The following is a 13,289-nucleotide window of genomic DNA, read 5'->3' on the forward strand; positions in this document are numbered from 1 at the left end:
CAGCCTCACATAGTCAAAGAGTGACTGGGCTCGGGTTTGAACTTAGCATTACAGCTCCAGAGTCCACTCTCTTAATCACTCAGACAGTTATTACCCTCATTTTACAGAGGGAAAACCTGAGGAGACTGAAAACAGAGTGGGTAGTGGGAAACATGCAAGGAGATACACCAGGAGCCTGAGAGGTTTTAAAAAGAAAGCTGCAGCCAGAGGGCCCCCCGGGAGTGCTGGAGGAATTAAGAGTATGAGGAGAGAAAGGGGCCTGCAGGTGGTGTGGAGGAGCGGGTGTGGGGATGGACAGAGGGTGAGGACCCTGGAAAAATTGGGGGAGAAATAGAAGGAACTAGAGAGATGGAAGTGGGAGTTGAGAAGAGGGGGCATTGGGAACTCCCTGGGCCAGTGAAGCTTAGAGGAAGAGTTGCCTTTCAGGTAGAAAGACCTAGGGACTGGCAGCCAAGGCCGGAAGCCGAGTGGCTCCAGTGACAGCTGGCTGTGCGCTGTGCAGCTCCCTTTTTTTAACCATCAGGTACCTGGCCCCTTTCCTCAGCCCCCATCCTCTTCTTCACAGGGTCTCCTTTCTCCCTATTCGCCAGAGATGGAGACAAACCCAGCAGGCAGCAGCACCGGGGGTGGCGGGAACAGCGGCATCGGGGGTGAGGACGGGGTCCACTTCCAGAGCTACCCCTTTGACTTCCTGGAGTTCCTCAACCACCAGCGCTTCGAGCCAATGGAACTATATGGGGAGCACGCCAAGGCTGTGGCGGCCCTGCCCTGCGCCCCGGGCCCACTGCCCCAGCCCCCACCCCAGCCTCCACCCCCCCAGTATGACTACCCACCCCAGTCTACCTTTAAACCCAAGGCAGAGGCACCTTCCTCCTCTTCCTCTTCCTCCTCCTCTTCCTCCTCCTCTTCTTCCTCATCATCGTCCTCTTCCCAAGCCAAGAAACAGGACCCTCCCCTGCCACCCTCCTTCGGGGCGCCCCCTCCTCCTCTCTTTGATGCTGCCTTCCCTGCCCCGCAGTGGGGCATCGTGGACCTGTCGGGACACCAGCACCTGTTTGGGAACCTGAAAAGAGGAGGGCCCACATCTGCACCCGGAGTGGCACCGGGGCTGGGTGCTCCCACAGGGACCCCGGGGCCGCTCCCCACTCCCACGCAGACCCCACCGGGACCCGCCACAGGGGCCGCCTGCGACCCCACCAAGGATGACAAGGGCTACTTCCGAAGGCTGAAGTACCTGATGGAGCGGCGCTTCCCCTGTGGCGTCTGCCAGAAATCCTTCAAGCAGTCCTCACACCTGGTCCAGCACATGCTGGTGCACTCCGGGGAGAGGCCGTATGAGTGCGGCGTCTGCGGCCGCACCTACAACCATGTCTCCAGCCTCATCCGCCACCGCCGCTGCCACAAGGATGTGCCACCAGCTGCGGGGGGACCGCCACAGCCGGTGGGCCCGATCCCTCCTCTGGGCCTCTCTGCACCTACTGCCAGTGCGGCCACCGCCACTCCCGCCACGGTTTCTGCTGGGCCTGCAGCCACATCTGTGGCGCCTGCCACATCTGCAGATGGGAACACCGCCCCTGCTGCCCCTGCCGGTGTTGGCTTGCCCCCTCCGACAACCGCAGGTGGTGAGGGCCCATTTGCCTGCCCACTCTGCTGGAAAGTTTTCAAGAAGCCCAGCCACCTCCACCAGCACCAGATCATCCACACCGGGGAGAAGCCCTTCTCCTGCTCCGTGTGCAGCAAAAGCTTCAACCGCAGGGAGAGCCTCAAGCGGCACGTGAAAACACACTCCACAGACCTCCTGCGCCTGCCCTGTGGCATCTGCGGCAAGGCCTTCCGGGATGCCTCCTACCTCCTCAAGCACCAGGCGGCCCACGCAGGGGCAGGGGGCCCGCGGCCTGTGTACCCCTGCGACCTGTGCGGCAAGACCTACTCGGCACCACAGAGTCTGCTCCGGCACAAGGCTGCACACGCCCAGTCGGCCACCTCTGATGCATCCAAGGATGGGGTGGCCACGGTCTCACAGCCCCCGCCCACCTTTCCCCCTGGCCCCTACCTCCTGCCACCAGACCCACCCACCACTGAAAATGAGAAGGCGGCAGCAGCTGCAGCTGCTGTGGTGTATGGTGCGGTGCCAGTCCCCCTACTGGGCGCCCATCCGCTCCTCCTTGGCGGAGCTGGGACCAGCGGGGCTGGAGGCTCAGGTGCTGGCGTCCCAGGAAAGACATTTTGCTGTGGCATCTGTGGGCGCGGCTTTGGGCGCCGCGAGACCCTAAAGCGCCATGAGCGCATCCACACCGGTGAGAAGCCACACCAGTGCCCGGTGTGCGGGAAGCGCTTCCGGGAGTCTTTCCACCTGAGCAAGCACCACGTGGTGCACACCCGCGAGCGGCCTTACAAGTGCGAGCTCTGCGGCAAGGTCTTTGGCTACCCTCAGAGTCTCACCCGCCACCGCCAGGTACACCGGCTCCAGCTGCCCTGCGCCCTGGCAGGGGCCACAGGCCTACCCACCACTCAAGGCGCTGCAGGAGCCTGTGGGCCAGGGGCTTCTGCCACATCCACCGGGTCTGCAGATGGGCTGAGTTACGCCTGCTCAGACTGTGGGGAGCATTTCCCGGATCTCTTTCACGTCATGAGCCACAAGGAAGCTCACATGTCAGAGAAGCCATATGGCTGCGACGCCTGCGGCAAAACCTTTGGCTTCATAGAAAATCTCATGTGGCACAAGCTGGTTCACCAGGCTGCCCCGGAGCGCCTGCTTGCACCCACGCAGGGTGGCACTCAATCTTCAGATGGCTCCAGCGGCACTGATGCAGCCAGTGTGCTGGACAATGGATTGGCTGGAGAAGTTGGGGCAGCTGTGGCTGCACTGGCCGGAGTGTCTGGAGGCGAGGACACTAGTGGGGCGTCAGTGGGTGGGGCCGGTGGTGGTGCCAGTTCAGGCCCTGAGCGCTTCAGCTGTGCCACCTGTGGCCAGAGCTTCAAGCATTTCCTGGGCCTGGTGACTCACAAGTACGTGCACCTGGTGCGGCGGACCCTGGGCTGTGGCCTCTGTGGCCAGAGCTTTGCTGGCGCCTACGACCTGCTCCTGCACCGTCGCAGCCATCGGCAGAAGCGGGGCTTCCGCTGCCCGGTATGCGGGAAACGCTTCTGGGAGGCGGCCCTGTTGATGCGCCACCAGCGCTGCCACACAGAGCAGCGGCCCTACCGTTGTGGCGTGTGTGGCAGAGGCTTCCTGCGCTCCTGGTACCTGCGGCAGCACCGTGTCGTGCACACTGGCGAGCGGGCCTTCAAGTGTGGCGTGTGTGCCAAGCGCTTCGCACAGTCATCCAGCCTGGCGGAGCACCGGCGGCTACATGCCGTGGCCAGGCCCCAGCGCTGTGGTGCCTGTGGCAAGACCTTCCGCTACCGCTCCAACCTGCTAGAGCACCAGCGGCTGCACCTGGGCGAGCGTGCCTACCGTTGCGAGCACTGCGGCAAGGGCTTCTTCTACCTGAGCTCTGTGCTACGCCATCAGCGCGCGCACGAGCCGCCACGACCTGAGCTGCGCTGTCCTGCCTGCCTCAAGGCCTTCAAGGATCCGGGCTACTTCCGCAAGCACCTGGCGGCTCACCAAGGTGGAAGGCCCTTCCGCTGCTCCTCCTGCGGGGAGGGGTTTGCCAACACCTACGGCCTGAAGAAACACCGTCTGGTGCACAAGGCTGAAGGTCTGGGGGCGGCTGGAACAGGGGCAGGTACCTTGACGGGAAAGGATGCCTGACTGGAGGGTTTCTATCAGCCACTTCAGTTACATGGCCCCTGCTGGACTCCCCCGTCCTGGGACTACTCACCTGAGTGTTCAACCCCTCAGCCCCCCACCCCTGGCTTGCCCCATACTTTGGAACTTAAGATGGTCTAAGCTCCTCCAGGACCCCCTGCCCTACAAACTCAAGACTGAATCACTCCCATCCTAGACCTCTGGCCCACCCCTCACCCCATCGGACACTGAACTGGATCCTCTGTCTAACCCACTTTTGTACCCCCCAGCAGCCACCCCCAGCAGCACTCTGTCCACAGTGAGCTCTTCAGCGGAGATGAATCTGAACTGCCTCCTCCTTTGTAATCTGGCTGGACAGCGGAATATACGTGGAATTGGGAGGGGAGGAGGGGTCTGGGTGCTCTTGGATTGTGGGGTGGGGGGCAGGGTGGCAGACGCGGCTTGTACAGAGCAGAGAACAATAAATCTTACCAACAGGGCCTCTGGAGTCTGCTTGCATCCCACAGAGAGGGCATTAAGCCTTACATAAGGCGAGGTTGAGGACTTGTTTTCTTGGAGATTTTGATTCCTGCTACCCTCTCTCTTGCCTCACACTCACATGAGTACTGAGGACTTGGCACATGCCAAGCATTCGTCCATGAGCTGGGCAAGCAGAGAGGGACAAAGCAGGTGAGCATCTACTCCCCGGAACTGAGCTAATGTACCTCGACTCCTTTTTGGGGATGCTCTGTTTGTTCACTTGCCATCATTTCCCAAAGCCTGTCTGCCACGTCCTGAGCTGGGCATTGGAGAAGGGAGGGATTAGATGTGCCCCTCACCCTCTAGTATGCCAGAAGGGAAGCCCTTGCCAACCATAGTGTAGTCTTGTGGAGACTGTATTATACAGCTTGCTCTTAGCACATATTCCTCTAGGACAATGATTTGGGGAGATTCAAAAGCCCTTCCACAGCTCTTATTTTGGTTCTCAGGAGAGTAAGATATATCTCTTGTGATATGAGTTTAGTTACCCCATTTGTCAGAAGAGGAGCTTGGTCACGGAGAACAAATGGGTGCCAAGGGCACTTGGCAAATCCAATGTAGAACTGAGATTCCCATCCTAGGGTACCTCAATAATAAAATGGGAACCTGTGTGTGCTGATGCACTCCTGTAATCTCAGTACTTGGGAGGCTGAGGCAGGAGGATCACAGGTTCTAGGCCAGCTTCAGCTTCTTAGGCCCTCTGGAACTTGGTGAGACCCTATTTCCAAAGAAAGGATAAAAAATAGGGCTTGGCCAGGCATGGTGGTGCACGCTTATAATCCCCATGCTTGGGAGGCGGAGACAGGAGGATTGTATTCTCCTGTCTGCCTTAAGAGCCAGCCATGCTGACTTAAGAGACCCTGTTTCCAAATTAGAAGAAAGTATAGCCGGGTGTGGTGGCGCACGCTTGTAATCCCAGCTTGTAATCCCAGCATTCGGGAGGCTGAGACCTGGAGGATCGTGGTTCATGGACAGCCTCAGCTACTTAGTGAGGCCCTCTGCAACTCAGTGAGACCCGGTTTCAAAATAAAGAATAAAAAATAGGGCAGGGGGTGTAGCCCGGAGGTCAAATGCCCCTGGGTTCCATCCCCAGACCCGCAAAAAAAAAAAAAAAAAAGTATAAAAATAGGTCTGGGAGTGTACCCCGGAGGTATAAGGGTTTCCAGGAACCCCAGTACCACAAAAAAATTATATATATATATATATATTTTACATATATATGGCTGGGGGTATGTAGCTCAGAGGTAAAATGTCCCTGGGTTCCATTCCCAGTACTGCAAAAAAAAAAAAAAAAAAAGGCCTGGGTGGGGGTTGCTCAAAGGTAAAAGGCCCTTGGGTTCAGTCTCCAGTACAACAAATAAAAAGGAAAAGCCGGGCGTGGTGGTGCACGTTTATAATCCCCCACCACCACCGCTTGGGAGACAGAGACAGGAGGATCCCGCAGGTTTGAAGCCAGCCGCGCTGATTTAAGAGACCCTGTTTCCAAAAATAAAAAAGCACAAAATAGGTCTGGGAGTGTAGCCCGGAGGTAGAAGGGCTTCCAGGAACCCCAGTACCACACACACACACACACACACACACACACACACACACACACACACACACACACACACACAAAAGGAGGAGGAGGAGGGGAGGGAGGGAAGGAAGGAAGGAAGAAAACAAAGAAATGACCTGGGGTGGGGTGAGAGGGGCACTGCCCAGGCAGGTCTGAGGTGACCCACAGGAGGGCAGCAAACCCAGTGTGATCAAGTTCTAATGCTGCAGACAGTAGGGCTTGAGGTTTTGGTATGTGTGGCTGGATCCTGATGGGTCTTGGATCCGAAACTGGAGTTTGGAAATTTTTGTAGCCTAGAGGTTGGAAATGCAGGGTCACGCCAGAGGTTACCACCTAAAACATTTTTTGTCTGTGCGTTAAAAAAAAAAAACCACGAAAAAAACAAAGGAAGCTGGGCATGGTGGTGCACACTTATAATCCCAGTACTTGGGAGGCTGAGACAGGAGAATCTAGGTTCGAAGCCAGCCTCAGCTTCTTAGTGAAGCCCTTTGCAACATAGTGAGACCCTGTTTCAAAATAAAGAATAAAATAGGAGTTCGGCGTGGTGGTGCACGCTTGTAATCCCAACATTTGGGAGGCTGAGACAGGAGGATCTTAGGTTCACAGCCAGCCTCAGCAGCTTGTGAGGCCCTCCGCAACTCATTTTCACCCTGTTTCAAAATATGGAATAAAACAGGACTCAAGGTATAACTCAGAGGTAGAATGCCCCTGGGTTCTATCCCCAGTACTGCACCCCCCCCCAAAAAAAAAGGGCTGTGTGTAGCTCAGAGGTAGAATGCCCCTGGGTTCCATCCCCACCAACACACACACACACACACACTCCAGCCTATAATTCCAGTATTTGGGAGACTGAGACAGAAGGATTGTACATTTGAGGCCAGCCTTAGCAACTTAGACCCTGTTTCCAAATAAAAAATAAAAGGCCGGGCGTGGTGGCGCACGCTTGTAATCCCCGTGCTTGGGAGGCAGAGACAGGAGGATGGCGCAGGTTCTAAGCCAGCCGCTCGCGCTGGCTTAGGAGACCCTGTTTCCAAATAAAAATGGAAAAATAGGTCCGGGAGTGTAACCCGGAGGTAGAAGGGCTTCCAGGAACCCCAGTACCACCAAAAAAATAAATAAATAAAAAATAAAAGGGCAATGTAGCAAGACTCAACAACCTAGCAGAACTGTTTCAAAACAGAAGGGCTTGGTGGGGGGGGGGTGATAACTTGGAGGTAGAATGACCCTGAGTTCAATCCCCAGTACCCTCAGAGGTAGACTGTCCCTGGGTTCAACACAAGTTTTGAGTGTCTGCATAGCATGCTGGAAACCCTGGGCTTGGCTTGACTTGGTTGGCAACAATACAGAATCAAAGCATTTAGCTGGGCATGGTGGTGCACACCTGTAATTCCAATACTTGGGAAGCTGAGACAGTATAACGGGTTCGACGACAGACTCATCGGTCTAGTGTGATGCTATTTTTTTTTTTTTCTAATAGTACTGGGGATTGAACCCAAGGGCAGTCTACCTTTGAGCTATACCCTCAGCCCTATTTTTTATTCTTTATTTTGAAACAGGTTCTCACTAAGTTGCAGAGAACCTCACTAGGTAGTTGAGGCTGGCCACAAATCCACAATCCTGTGATCCTCCTGTTTCAGCTTCCCAAGTACTGGAATTGCCAAGTGCACATCACCTCACCCGGCTTGACCCTGTCTCAAAATGAAAATAAAATAGGACTGGGGATATAGCTTGGAGGTAGAACGCCCCTGGTTTCAGTCTCCAGTAACATATACACACACATTTCATATATTATGGACCAGTGGAACTTCTGAAAAATTGGGAAGCTCTAGCAAACCCAGTCTGTAACCCTGACGGAGCCGCAGCCATCACTTCCTATCAATGGCACATATGCTCCCAAATTGGCTGCCAATTTCACCGCTCCTTGTTGAATCCCAGCTCTGAACCCAGTGTCTTGTCAGTCGGCATATTCAGTCTCAGTGGTATTTTCCCATCAAATCTGGCCACCTTACATTTACATTGCCACTTAGCTCCTGTAGGCACTCAGGAATGTGACCCCTTCTCAAAGCCACAAGGAACTGTGGGTTGGTGACAAGGATTGAGGATACATGTGGCTGCAGTGTAGAATTTGAAGGGATTGGGGCAGCTGAGACCACTGTGGTCTACAATAATGATGATGAGCTGGATGTAGTGGCACCTGCCTGTAATCTCAGTACTTGGGAGGCTGAGACATGAGGATTGCAGGCTTGCAATTTAGTGAGACTACATTTCAAAATAAAAATTAAAGCTGGGCGTGGTGGCGCAGGCTTGTAATCCCCGCGCTTGGGAGGCGGAGACAGGAGGCCAGGCTGGTTCAAAGCCAGCTGGGCTTAAGAGACCCTGTTTCCAAATTTAAAAAAAAAAAAATATATATATATATATATATATATATATATATATATATATATATATATATATATATATATATATATACTCTAGGAGTGTAACCCGGAGGTAGAAGGGTTTCCAGGAACCCCAGTACCACCAAAAAAAAAAAAAAAATAGGGCTGGGGGGACAGCTTGGAGGTAGAATACCCTGGTGTCCCCCCCCCAAAAAAAAAAGTGAGAATAGTGATGGAAGGAAGCATTCAGTTTCCAAACATGATAAAAACTGCTCAACATGAGGGAAGTGGTAAGTGATCAGGTGAGGCTTAAGGAACCTTTCCAGGCTTCTAGTTTGGGTAGTAGTGCCAAGAGGATGGGAAGGATGGATGTTTCTTTTGGAGAAACAACAAATCTTGTCCAATTACGAGTGTCCTGCAGGTTGTCACATGGTGCCGAGTGAACAGACTGACGCTAGCAGCTTGTTATCCCATAAGCACCTGAGGTACTCAGCAAGCATGCCAGCAGCAGGTGTGCCTGCTCTGCGCCAGACTTCCTCTCCCACGTTGAAAATACATCTCCAAATAGCCAGAGCCTATTGGCTCCCATTCTAAAGATGAGAAAACAGAAGCACGGGAAGAGGCACACACTGCTGGTGGCAAGACGATAGCATTGCCCTGGCCCCTCCACCACTCCAAAGCAGACACTCCAAACAGACTGAGAGAGAAAGCCTTCAAAAAGTCCTTTAATAGGGGTAGCCTGAAGGCTTCCAGCTCCACAGTCCTCCTCTTTCCCCGTTACAGGGGCTGCTCTCATTCCACACCTCAACCCACCTACCACTTGCCAGCAGCTGATGTTTCCTGGGGTTAGGCAGTAAGCTGTTGGCTTCAGATTCAAGCAGAGGAAATTAGAGAAAACTGAGGCTACTTTGTAGCCCTGGGGACCACAGGCTCTGAGCCTAAAGCTTTAGGGAGGGGACATCAGTTGTTTGGTTGTGTTCTCAGTTGTCTCTGAAGAGGGGTCTGGACGGGCTAAGGAGGGACCACCATAAGGTGGGGGAAGCAGCATTTGGGTCAAGACCCTACGGTAATGTCAGGCTTACATCCTTGAGGCTTGAATGCTCTCAGCCGTGACTTGGGGAACCATCTGGTTTTGAGATGGCAGGATCCCAGAGTCTCTTTTCAGATGACCTGGTTGGCATCTTCTGCCTAGGGGTGGGTAGGCATTCCAGGTCCAGTGCAATCCAGTGAGGTAGGCAAAAGATTCCATCATGGTCCACCCTAGGGAGCCCCCAAGTAGTGCAGGGTTCTGCCGGTGAAGGGCTGGACCAGGAACACTATGGTGTACCCTGATTTCCCCTCTTCCATCTAACCCCGCCACCACTTCAGTGTCCAGGCTCTGTAGTGTCAGCTGCCTACTGCCCAAGGACAACTTACAGGATGCAGACTCCGCAGTGATGTGGTCCAGTCGTCTCCACAGGGCTGTCTGACCCTTCCCCCTGAGTCTCACATAGGTGTGGCATGGGTTTCTGAGAATCCAGAACTGGGTTCTCGCCTGCTTCCCACCACCAGCTGCAACAATCTCCTTTCACCCACCCCTCCTGGGCAAACCATCCTACTCTTTAAGGTTAACACCCCAGCCCTGCTCTCCTGACCTACTGATCAACGTCCACCTTCACCTTCTCCACACGCCCCTCTTCTAGAGTGTTGCCTGCCCCACACCCACTCCCTGACCCCTCGGCCACTGACGACCTCGGCTGGCCTCCAGAGTCGCCCAGCCCAGGCCCTGGCCCATGGAAGTGGGTGCGCTGGTGCTTGCGGAAGTTGGAGGAGTTGTTGAAAGTGCGGTCACAGAGGGTGCATCGGAAAGGGCGCTCGCCGGTGTGAATGCGGGCGTGGCCGCTCAGCACCGAGGACTGCGTGAAACCCTTGCCACAGATGCCACAGTGGTACGGGCGCTCGCCAGTGTGCACTCGCTCGTGGTCTCGCATGTCTGAGGAGCGGCGAAATGGCTTGGCACAGAACCTGCAGGCGAAAGGCTTCCCTACAGCTGCGCCGGCAGCTGCCGCAGCCATCACCACCTCAGACCTCTCCTGGGGCACCCCGGGGCTTGGCTCTGCAGCTGCTGCCGTTTGTGGAAGCCTACTGGCTGAGCCTGGCTCCTGCCCATGCCGGTGCTGGTGCCGGAGCAGAGGCGCTAAGGCCTTGAAGGCCCGCGGGCACAGCGGGCAGCGATAGGGCCTCTCACCAGTGTGTAAGCTGTAATGCGCGCGGAGGCTGGCTGGGCCGGGACAGCTGTGGCCACACACATGACACCGGCTTGGGTCCCCACCCTGGCTGCCCCCCTCCACGCCTGCCAGGTGGCCGTGTTCGTGGAACAGCAGCTCGGAGACCAGACGGAAAGCAGCGGGACACAAGGCACAGTGGAAAGAGCCCTGCTCCGGAGGCTCAGGTACCAGCGTGGTGTCTGTGACCTTCACCACCTGGATCTCAATGAGGTCACCAGGAGGAGTGGTGGGGCGGCTGTCATCAGGCACCAGGACCTGGTGAGGGGGGAGAAAGAAGAGCCTGTGGACCCTGTCTAGAGATCTCCCCACTCCCCTACTCATTTACTTATTTGGCACTAGAGGTTGACCCAGAGGCATTCTGCCTGAGCTACACCCCAGCTTTATTATTTTTTTTATGGTACTGGGATTGAATCCAGGATCATTCTGCTTCTGAGCTACACCCCCAGTCATATTTTATTTTGAAACAGGTTCTAATTTGTGGAAGGCCTTGCTAAATTGCTGAGGCTGGTCCAGACCCTGCGAACCTCCTGGCTCAGCCTCCCAAGTACTGAGATTATAAACGTGTGTCACTATATCCAGGTATTTTTTATTTTGAAACAGGATCTCACTAAGTTGCTGGGTCCCACTAGGTTGTTGAGTCTGGCCTCGAAGCTGCATTCCTCCTGTCTCAGATTTCCAAGTACTGGGATTACAGGCATGTGCCACTATGCCCAACTCCCCCAACTTATTTATTTTTATTTTTAATTTTTTTTTCTTTTGCAGTACTGGGGATGGAACCCAGGGGTATTCTACCTCCGAGCTATAACCCCAGCCCTATTTTTTTTTTATTCTTTATTTTGAAACAGGGTCTCACTGAATTGCAAAGGGACTCACTAAGTAGCTGAGGCTGTCTGTGAACCGCAATCCTCCTGTCTCAGCCTCCCAAATGCTGGGATTACAAGTGTGTGCCACCACACCCGACTTTTTATTTTTATTTTTTTAGCGGTACTGGGAATGGAACCCAGGGGCATTCTACCTCCAAGCTACACTCCCAGCCCCCCCCTTTTTTTACTCTTTATTTTGATACAGGGTCTCACTGAGTTGCAAAGGGCCTTATTAAGTAGCTGAGACTGTCTGTGAACCGCGATCCTCCTGTCTCAGCCTCCCAAATGCTGGGATTACAAGTGTGTGCCACCACACCCGGCTTTCCCTCAACTTATCTAAACATTCACTCTTCCACAGTCCACCCTTCTGCAGCCCACTCAACCCTCCCCTGCTAGGCCCTATTAGCTCCAGGATTCCAGCTGCAACCCCCTCAGCTCTTTCCCTCCTGCCCCAAACACATCATGGACCCAGGCTCTTCTCTCTTCCACCCTCTTTAAAACTATTGTTTCTTTCCTCCACAACTGAATTAACCTCCTAAAGGGAATTACTGCTCCTACTCCTGCCCTTTAAAATACACCTCCCTACAGCAGCCTGAATGGTCTCTTGAAAATGTAAATCAGATCCTGCCACCTTCCCACTCAAAACCTTCCCATGGTTCCAAATGCACTTAAAACCCAGAACTGCCACTGTAACATCCACTTGGATCGGAGTCCTGCTTATCTTTATAATCCCAGTGTAAATATAAGTTGGCACCCAATTTATTTCTGAATCGTCTAAATTTAGCTCTTCCACCCCCTTGCTCTATCAGATTACTTTTTGTTTCCTTTATAGAACACATCACAGTAAGTCTCATTTACCGTCTCTGCCCTCACAGGATGGCAAAAACAAGAGGACGCAGCCTCATTTGTCTTGGTCCCCTCTCTGTAATATAGATCAGGAGCGCAGTAAATGTCAAGTGGGTGTCCTCAGTTACTCTCCAGTCCTAAGGGAAATGTGGAGGAGGTTCCAGTCATCTGGAACACACATTTCTCTCCAAATCTTTTCCTGGACATTCGAGAGGCACCCCTTGCAGAATCATCCGTCCACCCCAACATGGTGACCTGGTCTTGACCCAGTATCCTCCCGTTTTCAGGTCACCTCCCCAACTCCAGCCGAGTCCACAAGCCCTGTGATTTCCCAGAGCCAACCGCCCCCTGTAGGCTCCACCTTAATTATGCGAAGATCACGGAACTCCTCCCCCGCGATCCAACCTTGCCCCGTGGACGCCTGTCACCTGACCCCGCCCCTCCCATAGGCCCCGCCCCCATGGACAGAGCCCAATACCACCCCCGCCCAAGCCTCATAGGTCCCGCCCCCTGCCCCGAGACCTCCACGCCTCAAGCTCCCCGCCCAGGACCCTTCCTCGCCCGCACCAGGTCCGGCGGCTCCGGCGATCGCGACTCCGGGGTCGGTGAGCTAGGACTCCGGGGCCCCGGGCGCGCGGCGGCCATCTTGTGCCCGAGTCCCGTCCCCGAGGCCAATGATCGCTCCGGAGGGGGGCGGGGCTCGGGCTGGCGTAGAGGTGCCGCGCAGGCGCAGTGCGGCGCGCGGCGGCTTGTGGGCGGGGCTCTCCAGGGCGGGCGGTGCCCGGGGGCTGAGGTTTGTTCAGCTCTCCTACTCACCTGGCAGTCCCCGCTCGGAAGGAGACAGCTGGCGGAGAGCTGTCGGCGACCCCCAAGCAAGGAATCCGGAGGTCCCTTTGAAACTAACACGAGCCAGTCCGAGGCGTGCTCCAGGGAGCCTCGCCAGTACTGAAGAGCTTTGGTTTTCACAGGGAAGGTTTTTGTGGTTACCTTTTCTGCATAGCTCGTGGTAACAGTGATGCGAAAGTTATGGATGTCAGTCCTTTTAAAGTTGGTTTCAGGACAAACACTCAGCCAATAGCAGCTCAGGTAGTCCTGGGAGGAAGC

At 54.8% G+C, this 13,289-nt stretch overlaps 2 protein-coding genes across 2 annotated transcripts; one reads left to right on the top strand and one right to left on the bottom strand.

The window, feature by feature from the left end:
- Nucleotides 1-592: 592 nt before the first annotated feature.
- ZNF865 (zinc finger protein 865) lies at nucleotides 593-3,757 on the top strand (the record flags this gene model as incomplete). Its single annotated transcript, XM_080703759.1, has 1 exon — nucleotides 593-3,757. One exon carries the CDS (start codon nucleotides 593-595, stop codon nucleotides 3,755-3,757), a length of 3,165 nt encoding a protein of 1,054 aa, XP_080559885.1.
- A 6,086-nt stretch (nucleotides 3,758-9,843) lies between these two features.
- On the bottom strand, nucleotides 9,844-12,839 carry ZNF784 (zinc finger protein 784; the record flags this gene model as incomplete). Its single annotated transcript, XM_080702981.1, has 2 exons — nucleotides 12,753-12,839; nucleotides 9,844-10,731 (listed from the first exon to the last, which is right to left on the bottom strand). The coding sequence occupies exons 1-2, from the start codon at nucleotides 12,828-12,830 to the stop codon at nucleotides 9,844-9,846; spliced, it is 966 nt and encodes a 321-aa protein (XP_080559107.1). The 5' UTR covers nucleotides 12,831-12,839.
- Between the last annotated feature and the right edge of the window lie 450 nt (nucleotides 12,840-13,289).

The sequence above is a fragment of the Muscardinus avellanarius genome (assembly GCF_963383645.1).
Source record: "Muscardinus avellanarius genome assembly, chromosome: 10".
In the NCBI taxonomy this organism is placed as follows: Eukaryota; Metazoa; Chordata; class Mammalia; order Rodentia; family Gliridae; genus Muscardinus; species Muscardinus avellanarius.